Source organism: Pongo pygmaeus, chromosome 16 (genome assembly GCF_028885625.2).
Source record: "Pongo pygmaeus isolate AG05252 chromosome 16, NHGRI_mPonPyg2-v2.0_pri, whole genome shotgun sequence".
In the NCBI taxonomy this organism is placed as follows: Eukaryota; Metazoa; Chordata; class Mammalia; order Primates; family Hominidae; genus Pongo; species Pongo pygmaeus.
In genome coordinates, this window is record NC_072389.2 from 68,027,917 (window position 1) to 68,042,410 (window position 14,494).

The 14,494-nt window shown below is 43.8% G+C and overlaps 1 protein-coding gene and 1 long non-coding RNA gene across 8 annotated transcripts in view; one reads left to right on the top strand and one right to left on the bottom strand.

Moving 5' to 3' along the window:
* TLN2 (talin 2) overlaps window positions 1-14,494 on the top strand; it is a 449,658-nt gene that overhangs the window by 243,135 nt on the left and 192,029 nt on the right. For all 7 annotated transcript variants that reach the window (XM_054451016.2, XM_054451019.2, XM_063652682.1 and 4 more), the window contains one exon: window positions 12,987-13,158. In XM_054451016.2, the coding sequence (XP_054306991.1) occupies window positions 13,023-13,158 (136 nt within the window). In that variant the 5' untranslated portion in view covers window positions 12,987-13,022. The remainder of the gene's footprint in view (window positions 1-12,986; window positions 13,159-14,494) is intronic.
* LOC129014052 (uncharacterized) lies at window positions 2,834-10,847 on the bottom strand. The gene is made up of 3 exons (XR_008494109.1): window positions 10,169-10,847; window positions 5,829-6,037; window positions 2,834-4,280 (listed from the first exon to the last, which is right to left on the bottom strand). It is a non-coding gene; the product is annotated as an uncharacterized LOC129014052 (long non-coding RNA).

The following is a 14,494-nucleotide window of genomic DNA, read 5'->3' on the forward strand; positions in this document are numbered from 1 at the left end:
TGTCTCTCTTTGATTGGTCTGTGCATTTCTTCTTTTTCCAGCTTTATCTTAAGTTTTATATTTAGTTTTGGAATTGTTTTTCAAGAATAAGTCCAGTTTGTGGAGACACAACAAATGTGACAGTATCTTAAAACAATCCTTTAAAACACTGTCCTCAACTGTGCTATTGAGAATTCATCGTTTCATGTCATCTCCCATGGGGACACGTTTGTTTCTTCCTTGTGCTTTTGATGTAATATGTACGTGTCCAGGCTGCAATTTGATTTGTTTTTTTGCTATTTGAAAATACAAATCTTATTCATAACTGACTGATGAAATGGATAAGACTTTTTATCTGGCTTTTTTTATTAACTAAAGGAAAATGATACTTCGTCAGCATACTTCAATTTAGTTAATATTCTTTTTGTAATTCGGATTCGATCTGGTAGGCAGTTCTAAAAACTTGGGCTTGCAGAAAGCAGCACGTGGCTGCTCACCATGCACGTCCGCATGGCTTTCTGTAGTAAAGTCTAGTCCAATCCTTCTTCTTCTCTCTGTCATTTCCACTGTTTGCAATATATTTTTACATTTATGTTAAACGTTTATCTTTTCTCTGCCTCTTTTCTGTAAATCTAGTTTATTGCCTATGCCAGATGTTTTTTCTCCCATTCATTCCTTTGTCAATTCTGTCTCTTGGTCTGGTCCCTTGCAGCTTGAGCCCTGGATGGCAGGATGGTTCTGTGGGGTGGATTGAACTATAAAACCTGGTTTGATTATTGGCCTTCTCAGCTATTAATGCATATTCATTTAGCTAACCCATAAATCAAACAGCTGATACCTGTACATTCAGATTTCATTATTTCTGTTGTTTTGTTATCTTCTGGGTTGTTCTGTAAAAATACTGATGATTCCTTTAACAAAAGGAAAAAATTTTAGCTTAAGAAAATTATCTGAAATAAAAAACAGAAGAGGTTTCAAACAAAAAAATCCTTGTTGCATCCTTATTTATGATAGGGAAAACTTGTAAATAGCTGATATACACAAAAAGATACAGCTATTAAATTATGGGGCCTTATTTACAATATTATGTATTTATTAAAAACAATGTAAAGAGTTTACAATACTGTGGGGGAATATCATGTAATTAGAATGGGGAAAACTTAGGATATGGAATTATATGGAGCGTATCATCTCAACTACATAAAATATGCATATATATTGGAAGGAAATGTGTCCAAATGTTAGTGGTATTTATCTTTGAGTGGGGTGGGACCAGACATGGAAGTCTAGATTCAGACAGACCTGGGTTAAACCCTCCTTTCCTCTTGTGTTTGCCTGTTACTTACAAGACATAATCTCTAGTAAGCCTAATTTATCTAGGGTAAATAGGATCTCCCTCACCTAATGATTTTCCGGAATCATTAGGTAAAGTCCTTAGTTCAGTGTATGACATATAATAATGCAATAAGTAAAAGTTCAATTATTAATAAAAACCACATTATCAATAAAAAACCATTTTTCCCATTTTACTGCATTCCTGACACAAGCACTATATCGATTTCTCCATGTTCCCTTCTGTTTTAAACGGCACACATTAGGAGGCAGAACCCCCAGATCCGTGGCCTTGGTCAGGTTCACATAACTACTCTGTTTTGGTTGTCCAGCTTGGGCGAAGTCTAAACCTCTTAGCATGGGGTTATGTTGAGGATTCAGTGCCTTAACATAAAAAGGGCTTAGCATCAGTGCCAGGCACATAATCACTTACATGTGTTAGCTGCTATTATGTACTTAAAATTTTTAAAAATATATGTATGTATTAGTTTTAATTCTTACATTCAGAAGGATGGGAAAATTACAGCACGGATTTACATAACCTGTAGAGAACTAGACTTAATGACTTCTAAGTCTAATGTCAGGGATACTGTAATATATACATATATATGTGTGTGTGTGTGTGTGTGTGTGTATAGTTTAACTAAAACACTGCAAGTTTTAGGTATAAAATGGGGGTGACCTTGGAATGAGTGGTGGTAGAAAATGAGGAGCCTTTGGAAAATCTAGTTTGGTCTGTGACTGCTGGGTTGGTAATGTGATGATATGCGGATGGACTTTGAGTCTACATAAATGGAAAGTTTAGTCAGGTGTCTTGGTTTGTTTCAGTTCTCCAAATATATGCCAGATTTTTAGGTCCTTCTGATTTATAGTTAATAGGTTAACATAGATAAGTGGCAAGAATAGGTTTTTAATTTCTTTCCTTTTTTTCTTCAAAATTGAAGAAAATTTTGCCCAAGTCAAAAAATGTGCTGTTGCCTTTTTGAGTGATGTGTGGTGTGGGGTCTCAGCCTTTTCTTCTCTGGTCCTTGCAGGGGAAGGAAGTGGAGCTAGAAAGTGCAAGATTCTTCCATTTTTTAGGTGAAAGCAAACATGATAATATAGGTTTGCATGGTCACTCAGCAACCCAAATCCATGCTGCTTTTAGCAGATGTTCTTCAGTGGGGGCCACACTATCTCACAATCAAATTAAGCGCAGCATGAAGAGAGTCACTTGAGAAGGAACTTGCGTACAGTTCTTCTCACTCATTCTTCCAGGTTCAGTCTGGAAGAAAACACTGAATGCCCTCCCCGATCACTGTAGAACAAAGCTTCCCCCCCAACCCCAAGTAAAAGCCAAGTATATCTGTATCCATCACAGTGGTGTGTGCCTTAATGACAAAGTTTGTGTTGCTCAGCCTCAGCAGGAGCCTGCAGAATATGCCTTCCTGAGATTGTATAGGCTGGCCACCAAGGGTCAACAAAAACAAGTAATGGGATGAGTTATTCCCTGATATCTAGACGAATGGTAAATAATTCATAGTTCACCTGGTCTTGACCTTCACTTTTATTTTTCTTCTGTTTTTTTCTTGGACCTGACCTTTTACATTTCTGTTGTATCCATTTTTGTAAACAATCTACTTTCAATCATTTGAGTAAGTTAATGTATAAAAGAATTCAAAGTCAGAGTTCAGTTTAGAGCCACCTTCTTTCTGAAGCTTGTAACAAGAGGAGGAAAATAGCAGGACTGAAAGGTAGACTCCAAGAGGACTGAAATGTATGGATGATTTATTCAGCTGTCTTGGCAACCACAGGGGAATAGTGAGATTGCTGGAGAGCTGACACAGCCTTCTTACGGTTCGACAAAAAACGACAGTATCTTCCACATACAGACCAGGAATTCACATATCTTCCCAGAACCTCTGTTTTTATCTATGGAAGGGAGGTGCAAAAAAATTCAAAATCTTTTTAGCTTTCTAGCCTATTGATCATATCCAGGGACAAGACATACATGGAAGTGCCCTGGAGCACTTCATTGCTGAGTGGTCATCAGGTGATAGCATCTCCTGTTTGTTTCACTCGTGACTCAGGCCAGGCAGGCTGGTGTTGGAGCAGGGTCACAGCTGAGTGCTCTGAGAGTTGAGGGGAGCAGATGGATCCTTGCTTGTTGGGGCAGGATTTAAAGACTAGTTTATGGAAGCAAAGCTGGATGCTGGGCTGACGAGTAACAGAGGACCTGGAGCGGAGGGTGGTAACATTTCAGACACACAGACTGAAATAATTGAAGCAGTTTTGCAGGGATTGAAAAATCATCCATTTCATTAGTATAGAGGATTCTTATGATGTGCCTAGGAGATAGGAAGCGGGGTAGATGAGGCCAGGCGGTGGGTGGGGGCCTTAATCTTTGGGCTAAGCAGCTTGAACCTGATTTTCCATACATTTCAAAATGCTATGTGTGCATTAAAGATCAGCTCTAGGCAAAATCATAAAGCTGTGAGAACATAGGCGTCGGCTCCCCTCTCTTTCAGCCGGTCCTTTTTTCTTACTCTCCTGCTCACTGCCCCTTCTCCACTGTGCCGGAGTTCTAGTGTGTTCTGTAGCGCACTACCCCTTCCTCAGCAGAATTTCCTCTTAATTAGGCATCATCTTTAATAAAGGGCAGCACTCAGCTAAGTTGCCCGGAGGGTTCTGAAACTTACCATTTCTATGACAGTGATAGGCAGCAAATGCACATAACCATTTTTATAGCAAAGTTTGACTGAGGACAAATCTTTATGACCAACAATATACTTAATGATGGAATTCCAGGTGCCAGTGCCAAGAACTGCCTGGCAATGGGAGGGTAGGTTGGAGGGATCCTGGGAGGGCTCTAATGAACCGTGTGCATACCCTCTCTGTTCACTGTGGCAGTGTGAGAAGGTCTGGTTGTGCTTTTCTAGCACTGTGAACTTTGGGAAGGTCTCTTGACTTCAAGGTTTTAGTTTCTTCACCTGAAAATGGAAAACAGTATCAAAGGTCTTTTCTCATCATTCTTGTATTCCATGTTGTGGTCACTCTCTTTGGTTCTTAGTGGAGGGTAGAAATGCTGACTTCTCCCCACCCCATTCATGCATTAAATAAATATGTATTGAACCCTTCTCTGTGTCAGGTATTTTATTGTGAGCAATACACGTGGTCCTTGCCCTTGGGGAGCTTCTAGTTATTTCTGACTGATGTGGCATTGGTTCTTTTTTTGAGTTGTGTATTTGCCCAGATGGAGAACTTCATCTTGTTAGCCATGAAGTTCAGCATCTGTGGTTCCTGGAGTGGGCTGTTGTTGAGTAGACATAGCTTGGTCCTGCTGGATGTTGGCCCTCTGTTCATCCTTTAGTTGTGATATTACTGTGCATAATTCCTCATGACTAATTTAGGGGAAAATCTGGTTAAATCTTCCCATGGAGTATGTATGAAGTCCACAGATATTTATTGAGCACCTACTGTATGGTAGGCACTGTGCTAAGCCTTGAAATACAAAGATGACTCCATTGATGCAGTTACTGCTCTCTGAGGCCAGCAGGGGAGATGGACTTCTAATGGCAAATGTATGCCTGACACTAGGTTATAGATCTATATGTCTATATCTATATCTATATCTATATCTATATCTATATCTATATCTATATCTATCTTATTGCTGCTATATTGGGGACTGTGGTGGCCCTGCAGTTTACTTAGGTATATATGGGGTTTGCAAAGCAGCCCTGGGAGCCAACAACTTGGCTGGAATTTTTACTGACCTGCATGGGCTACTGCTAAGTTCACACTTGTGGGGGTGGTTAATTATTTCTCCTTTGTTCATTTACCACTTGACTTTTAACGATGGTCATTTCTAGTTGAAGTGTTCAAACAGTAGTCCTGGCATCTCTTGCCTCCATAAGGGAGAACTCAGGGATTCTTACATAAATGTTCTCTCTAGTTTTCTGGTCTCCCCACTCTGGCTGCAGACAGGAGCTTAGCTGTCCTGATCCTATTCTAAGTGGCTGTTAGCTACATGGAAAAGTCACATGAGCTGTGTTCATTGCTGCTTTCCCTGAGGTTAGTATCACATGGAGCTCTCTCAAGTGTATCTCATGGAGCCTCTCCACTCAGACCCTGCACTCTGGGTTCCCACCAGTTGGGAAGAGATATCCAGGTCCCAGTGGGTTGACAAAATTATTAGAGAGGGCCTTGGTAACTTGCAGGAATTGTGGCTCCTTGGTAAAGCTGGACTGACGATGAGATCCAATGGGATACCCTGCTTCCTTCCCTCCTGGTCCCTCCTTAAATTAAAGATAGCTGGCTCCCAGTGGAGGCATGACTTGACTTACCTTCCCAGATGGGGACAGATAGGCACCTGTCTATGCCTGACCTGCTCAGTGCCTGGAGTCTGAATGTTCAAGGCAAGCTCCGGGGTACCTGAGCCCAGACTGTCCTGCAGAGCGAGATGGAGGGCGAGACCCTGGCTTTGGCATTTGCAGCACTTCTGGGTGGCTGTGACCCAGTGCACGGTGGGTTCTTACCTGCATAGGAGCTACTTCCCTTCCTCTCTTGTAGAAGAGAGGTAGGGAGTGGAGAACGGGAAGCTCTTTCTTTGGTGTTTCTTTGAGAGAGCTGAATCATTCTCGGGAGATTGAGATGTAGACACAGATGAATGATAGCAAGTACAGCCATCCAAAATTGAGCACAGAGGCCTTCCCAAGAGGTCACGTGAGGTCCCAAGAGTCAGTGGCTAGAGGCAGAGAGAAGAGGGGGATAGTGGCCAGCTCTTACTCTTGTAGACCTCCACGGCCCCATTGAGGTATGGTGGCCTGGCCCTCTGGTCTTGGCAGGTGGGCAGAAACCCCTGCTTTACATAGGAGTGTGCAGAGCACCCATTGTGCCTCCCATAAGTTGCCCCTAGGCAGAGCTCATGAACAAGCCCCAGGGTGGAAGCTGATAGTAATGCCAGCCTTGCCCCACAGGGTGAGGGCTTTTTCCCTCTTGAATTCTTGGGTTGGGGGAACCTAAGTGACCTCTAAGAGAAACAACCTAGGTGCTATAGGAGTTAGCTGCTTCACACACACACTCAGCCTCACAGCTCATCCTCAGAACGTTCTGTGTCTAGGAAAAGTATGTTGTATGACTGCGATAAGAATAAACACAGGAACTATATTTATTTATTTTTAATTTTTATTTATTTATTTTTTTGAGACAGTCTCACTCTCTCACCCAGGCTGGAGTGCAGTGGCACGATCTTGTCTCACTGTAGCCTCCGCCTCCCGGGTTCCAGCAATTCTCCTGCCTCAGCTTCCTGGGTAGCTGGGATTACAGGCACCCGCCACCATGCTCGGCTAATTTTTGTATTTTTAGTAGAGATGGGATTTCACCATGTTGGCCAGGCTGGTCTCAAACTCCTGACCTCAGGTAATCTACCCACCTCAGCCTCCCAAAGTACTAGGATTACAGGCATAAGCCACTACACCCAGCCCACAGGAACTATATTTAAGTGAATAAAGGGCTAACTAGAAGGTGAGCTCCATGTAGACAGGAGTTGTACCTGTCTTTGCCCCCTAATGCCTGTTAGGTTATCTAGTACATAATAGATACAAAATAAACAATAACATATTTGTAGCTCAGATAGTGGCCGACTCAAGTATGCTGCTTCCATTGTTTTTGCAACTCCCATGACTAATGTTATTAATAATAATAGCAAGCCCAGGCCAGGCGCGGTGGCTCACACCTGTAATCCCAGCACTTTGGGAGGCCAAGGCAGGTGGATCACCTGAGGTTAGGAGTTTGAGACCAGCCTGGCCAACATGGAGAAACCCCGTCTCTACTAAAAATACAAAGTTAGCCAGGCATGGTGGCACATGCCTGTAATCCCAGCTACTCGGGAGGCTGAGGCAGGAGAATCGCTTGAACTGGCTACTCGGGAGGCAGAGGTTGCAGTGACCCGAGATTGCGCCACTGCATTCTGGCCTGGGTTACGAGCGAAACTCCATCTAAAAAAAAAAAAAAATTAATAATAATAATAATAACAACAAGCCCGTACCTAGCCTTTTCTCTGTGCCTTTGACTCATTTAATTCTCTAGCAGTCTTATAGGTAGATCTGTTATTATCTCCCATTTTGTAGAGGAGGAGACTGAGGCAGATGGCAGAGAAGTGACCAGCTCAGGTCACGCAGCTGGTAAGGCAGGTGGGGCCAGGGCACCTCGTGGTCCTCCCTTATAGGCAGAGATTCAAGGGGAGGCTGCTCATCTTGACCAATGACAGGCATTTATTTTGAAGAGAAGGAGGCTTCTGCTGGAGCTGAACTTGTTTGTCCCTGGGTGAACCAGGGTGATCCTGAGCAGCCTGCACTGCAGCCATCATCCTGGGCTCTTTACAGCTCCCTGGGACTGAAAAGTATATTTTAAAAGGACAATGTCTGGGTTTCACCGCTGGTTTCATCAGCTCCTCTTCCACAAAGGAAACCACAGAAGGGTTTTGTGTTGGATCAAGCAACCTTCACACATACAATGAGGGCAGAAATGGTAAGAGTGAGACAAGATTATGAAAACAAACACAATGCAGGTTTTATGAATTTATACCCAGTCTTTGAATAAAGAAAAAACAAAAACAACGTTAAGATCCAATAAGATAGTAGTTATTCAAATTGGGGTAAATGAAAAATGAACAGTAAGATAAAATAGAAAAAGGGATTAGACTATAACAACACCACAAGAAATTGTACACAGATTTGGCTGTGGACTTTCACGCAGCAAACTAGAAAAGGAAACCTGATCAGCAATCCTAGCCTCAGAGTCTGCACCATAAAAAGCCCGGAGAGGGGTTCGGGTGCAGAAGAGTAGAGGCCAGGACCAGCTGCAGGCTGTGCTGCCCTGAAAACATAACAGTGGACAAGGAGCATAAATCTTTATCGAGGTGTGTTGTCTGAGCTGCCTCATTTTCACAGGGCTTCAGTGGATGTACAGTTAAATTTCTCACAAGTGTGGAAAATACACACTCATCTTTAGTCTACATTTCTAGGTTGCTATATGTTCTAATCCTACTTTCTTTTTGTTGTCGTTTTTGTTTGTTTGTTTGTTTGTTTTTGAGACAGAGTCACGCAGGCTGGGGTGCAGTGGCGCGATCTCTGCTCATTGCAGCCTTCGCCTCCCGGGTTCAAGTGATTCTCCTGCCTCAGCCTTCCGAGTAGCTAGGATTACAGGTGCCCACCACCACGCCCAGCTAATTTTTATATTTTTAGTAGAGACAGGGTTTCGCCATGTTGGCCAGGCTGGTCTTGAACTCCTGACCTCAGGTGATCTGTCTGACTCAGCCTCTCAGAGTGCTGGGATTACAGGCGTGAGTCACTGCACCTGGCCTTAATCCTACTTTCTTTTTGCTATAGGGTAAGTCATGGTACTTGATTCCAACAAGTGTCCGTTTTGCCAGTGTCTCATTTTGTTGTGAGTGGTGCTAGAAACAGCTCATTGCTGTGGTTCTTGTGGGATGGTGAATAAATCCCATATGACTAGGTTTCCCTATGTCATAATATAGGGATGCATGATAATAATTAAAATACCTTGTCTTTAAATATAATGTTGTAGATTACAAAATATTGGCCTTTTAGAGACATTCGTGGGAAGTCAGTTGTTGGCCTTATCTCAAGCTTGGAAAAACTAAATCTTAACAAAACGGGGAGCCAGAAGTGAGAAGGCAACGCTGGGGCCTCTTAGTCTTATATTCGTGTGCAGTGCTCTGTAAGAATGACTAGTTTGGTTTCCAGGATTTTTTTTTTTTTTTTTTTTTTTTGGTATATTGTGTTCCTATGATGCTTTTTTGCAATAGTTGTTTCTGGGTGATAAAAAAAAAAAAAGTTGAGGCCACAAATCTCATAGTGAATGTAGTATTTCTTGTCTATTGAACACCTACCCTGAACTACCATCCATTCCATGCCCTGCCCCCTCTTGAGATGTAAGGATGAGGAGACTGAGGATCCAAGGGTTATAGTTGGCCAAGCATTGAGTATCTATCAGGAAGCTCCTTCTGTGGGAGCAGGTTCCCTCCTGCTCTCTGAAGGCAGTAGAGGGCAAGTGACATGTCCAAAGGTCAAAGGCACCAGGAGGCCTGGAATTGAGCCTGCACCTCAGACTCCGCACCCGGGGTCCTTTCTGTGAACCCAGACTTAGCCATTCACCTTCTCCGCAATAGACCCGGGGCAGCCATGTGCACCTGGTGCAGAATAGAGATTATGTATGGTGAGGAAGGGCACTTAGCTGTCCTGAGACTGTCTCTAGGACTATAATAAGGTGGAAACCTTGTCTATGTAGATAATTTCCCTATGGAGTTTACAGCAACCATGTGATGTGCACTTTTGGATTACAAAGTCTTAAAAGCGTAAGTCTGAGCTACTGCCTGTTCCTCTACCCCCTCCTAGCATACCTGCTCAGGAGACAAGTCCCATACCTGCTGGGCCACCCCTCTCTTCCATCTCTCTCCTGAACCTGCTACTCCAGGCTCTCCTCCGCGCCATCCCCCGCCCCGCCCCCATCCCACTAAAGCCCTCTGATTTGCCAGATTCAGTTGCAATGTCTCAGTTGCATCTTACCTGACCTGTGACCAGCAATGGGTACATGCGCTCTCTCCCTTCTGTTTGATGTGCTTTCTCCTGGGTTCTACCCTCTATCTGTTCTCTTCCCTCACCTACCCCTGTGCCTCCTTTGCCAGTTTCTTCTCGTCTGCCAATTCAGAATGTTGTTCCCAGGGCTGAGTCATTAGTGCTCTCCCTCAGCACCCTAGGTGGTCTTTCTAGCCCCTCCCACCCAGTTCTCGCCCCATCTTTGCGTTCAATTCTATATTCCACCTCTCCACTGAATACCCCTCAAAGAAACTCACCTCCAAATCTTTGTCCCCAGCAGCCTTTCGTTTTCCAGTTGTTTTGGACAGAGTTTTCCTTCATGTCCTCCTGTTCCTGCTTCTCTCCTTCCTGTCTGCTTCCCAGCTCTCTGAGCCTCTCTCCTGTGCACCTTGCGGACTCCGCAGCCCCAGGTGCCTTGCTGTGCCCTGCAGGGCTCCCTCCTTTGATTCTGCTGCCCCTTTTGGTGCTTTCTCCTTGCTCCTCTGTGTGTCTTCTGCTTCCTTCTGAACTCCAGTGTTAAGTCCTGCTGTTACATTTGGCTCTCGGGTCCATGTCATGGCTCTCTCTTGGCTTCAGTGGAATCTCTCTCTGCATGGTTAGGGGGACCATTCATTTGCCTTTCAGAAAGCTCAGTTTTTAGCCTGAGAAGGGCAGACTTCACGCAGCAACACTTACAACACTTCGTTTTCCGAGGGAACAGACGATATTAACCATCCCATCCTCTCTGTTGCATCCCATAAACAGCATCCATGACACCATGGAGCTTTGTGGCTTTCCTCACTGACTCTTACCACCAGTCATGCTTATGGATTTTAGCAATTGTCACCAGCCCCGGGAGACAGACTAGCCCATGGAATGATCTGCATCACAGCAAATTAGTCCATTTATCTCTAGAGTTTAAATTTTATTTCCCCCAATCGGGGAGTTGCTGGGTTAACTAGGCCTCTAAAGAGAGGGGTGGAGGAAGCTTTTACATATGGCTTTAAAAGTCCTTAGTATTGCAGGTGGGAATTGCCAGGTATTTTGAACCCCTCTGCTGTGTCAGCAATCCAGCCACTGCCTAGGCCTTAGTTAGTTAATTCAGTTTCAGGCAGATTCCCAGTGAACACTGCTGTTGTTTATTGAGAAGTGTATCCTGGCATTTCTCGACTAAGGAATATTTTCATAATCTTCACGGCAAAATTCATTCGGAATGCAAGCAGGGGTCAGAATGACATTGCAGTCGGACGGCCTGAAAGGTTGCTTTGTGAGACTGTGTAAACCATGCCCGCATTCACCAAAGCATCTGTTGAAAAACATCTCCTGTATCCATGTGACCCAGCCACCTGTTGTTAGGACGCCAGCAATCAAGCATGCTGAGAAGCTGAGACCCTAGAGGCACCCGCTGCACTGCCTGGGCCTAGGCAGCCTGTTGTCCCCTCTACCTTGTGGCCATCTCATTGCCTCCTAGCCCCTCCCTTCTTCCGTGGGAAGAAGCTGGAGTCCAGGTTTACTACCTGCAGGTTCTCTAATAAAACACAAGAAAGAGAGTGAGCTTGAAATACCTGTGGATTGATGTTAGCCGGGCTGCTCTAAGATTCTATTAGCTACTAACTATAAAGGGCCTTGTTTTGCTTGCTAGGATGACAGTCAGCTGGTTCTTCAGGCACAAAGAAAAAAGTGTTTGTGATATAGGTTTATTTCTGTCTGTCCTGTGCCCAAGGAGTATATTTGATAGAGACTGGCTTGGGTTAAGTGAGTAGGGGACAGGTAAGTTTCTGGCCATGAAATAGAGCAGGCACTGAAAATACACCATGAGCCAGCCACCAACTCAAAGGAAAAGCACTGAGTTGTTGAACTTACATTTTTAAAAGAAAGCATTTATGAATGAATTCAAACTTAGCCTAAACCTGTGTCTCGTCTCGTCTCGTCTCGTCTCATCTCGTCTCTTTTCTTTTCTTTCTTTCTTTCTTTTTTTTTTTTTTTTTTTTGAGACAGAGTCTTGCTCTGTCGCCCAGGCTGGAGTGCAGTGGCATGATCTCGGCTCACTGCAACCTCTGTCTCCCGGGTTCAAGCGATTCTCCTGTCTCAGCCTCCCGAGTAGCTGGGATTACAGGTGTATGCCAGCATGCTAGGCTAATTTTTATATTTTTAATAGAGACAGCGTTTCACCATGTTGGACAGGCTGTCTCGAACTCCTGAGTTCAAGTGATCCGCCCCCTCAGCCTCCCAAAATGCTGGGATTACAGGCATGAGCCACTGCATCCAGCCACCTGTATATTTTCTAAAACGATTGAAATGGACAAGAAACAAAATATCTCCATAGTTTGTCTAAACAAAATCAGAATTGAGTTGCATTTTATTCCCTTTGAGACCCCAATCACGTGAAGCTTCTTGGTACCCTTTGGGTTTAAGATTGGCCTCTCTGGCCTCATGTTGATCTTTTCTTGGGATTCTATTTTATGCACTGTGCAGGGCCGATATCATTATAGCCACTTTATTTGTGAAGAAATTGAGGCAGAGTGGCCAAAGTGACTTTCTCAGATTGACACAAGCTCTTAGTGATGGAGCTGGGCCCAGAATCCAAGTCTTCTGGTAGGTGGGTGGTGGAGCTGTTGTGCCAAGAGGAGCACCTGAGAGGGCTTCCCTGATTCTTCTCTGTCCCCAGATGCTGAGAGGACCCAGGGAACTGAGGCTGTCTTTAGGACCCAGTCGTAGGTGCCCAAGGCTCTCTGCCTCTTGCCTTGAGGACATTAACCCCGGAAATTCCACTCCTAGGACCTTCTCTCGGAAACCCCAAGGAGGGGGACTACTCAGAGGGAGGTGTGGTGAACAACTGCAGCTCCCTCCTCCTAAGGGGTTCTACTTGTCACCCTGTAGTAATAACTCTTAGCCAATATGCTGTTGTTGTCCTCCTTTAAATTTTTCAAAATTGATTTTTAAAATTTGTTTTGTACCTAAAGTGTTCTCTTTATTTGCTGTTTTATTTTCTTTCCATGTTTAAAGTTGATTTTAAAGTCCAGCACTTTTTTTGTTTTTTTCCCCAAGACAAATTATGATCGTGAACATCAGGGTTTGTCTCTTTGTGTTTTCCAGACATTCTGAGTGAGACTGTCCACATCATCTAGGAAAATGGTGGCCCTGTCCTTAAAGATTTGTGTGCGCCACTGCAACGTGGTGAAGACCATGCAGTTTGAACCATCTACAGCTGTGTACGATGCGTGTCGAGTCATTCGGGAACGGGTGCCTGAGGCACAAACTGGGCAAGGTAGGTCCTGGGTTATTTACTGGCTTCTTAAAATGTGTTTGCGTGTTTTTCACTTTTTTGCTAAAGAGACAGAGGCTCCAAGTGGTACACAAGCCTATTAGTGCATATGTTTCAAATGAAATACCTTCTTAGATCAGATACTACCTGCTTCCTCTGTGAGACTTGTGATGACAGTGATCATGCCCACTGCTGAGTCATCGTCATTGTGCCCAGCAACTTGACCCTCCCATGCATGAGGATTATGCTCTGCAGTTTACAGATCACATTCTCATGTATCATCTCATTGTCCCAAGAAAGTGCAAATGAAGCTGCCCTAACAGTATTGGCGGTGTGTGTCCTAAGCCCTGTTTCCCATGCATGAACGCTTTCCACTGCCATTGGAACCCAGAGTAGGTCTTATATTTCAAGTTTTTTTACAGGGACTTTATAAATTTTATCTTAAACGTTAAAAAAAAAAAAAGACATTTGTGATATATGTTTTGTTTGAAGTTTGGCTAAATCACTCATCCCCGTTAATGTGAGTTTAAACAAAAGCCACTTGTACCATTTTATTTTCTCCTTCCCTTTGTCTTCTCTCTATGTGTCTTTCTTTTATTTAGTATTTGACAGGCAGTTGAGAAATTGGATCCCTTCCAAATCAGTAAGTCTTTCGGTGAAAGTGGGATGAAACTTATCTTAAAAATGGAAAGAACAGGCCAAGCATGGTGGCTCACACCTGTAATCCAAGCACTTTGGGAGGCCAAGACGGGAAGATCGCTTGAACCCAGGAGTTAGAGACCAGCCTAGGCAACAGGGTGAATCCCTGTCTCTAGTAAAGTCTGAAAAATTAGCTGAGTATCGTGGTATGCACCTGTAGTCTCAGCTACTGGGGAAGTCGAGGCAGGAAAGTAGCTTCAACCCAGGATTTTATGGCTGCAGCAAGCCATGATCCAGCCACTGCACTCCAGCCTGGGTGACGAAGCGAGACCCTGACTCAAAAAAAAAAAAACAAAAAAAAAACTGGAAGAATAAAAATCAAACATCACAACAAGGGTAATTATAAATACAAAAATATCTTCTTGAAAAGATCTGCTTTTCATAAAATTGTTTTTGGTCTAAAACATGATGATGATGATGATGATGATGATGATGATGATGATTTTTTTTTTTTTTTGAGATGGCATCTCACTCTTGTTGCCCAGGCTGGAGGGCAATGATGTGATCTTGGCTCACTGCAACCTCCACCTTCCGAGTTCAAGCAATTCTCCTGCCTCAGCCTCCCAAGTAGCTGGGATTACAGGTGCATGCCACCACACCCAGCTAATTTTTTGAATTTTTGTAGAGACGGGGTTTCAGT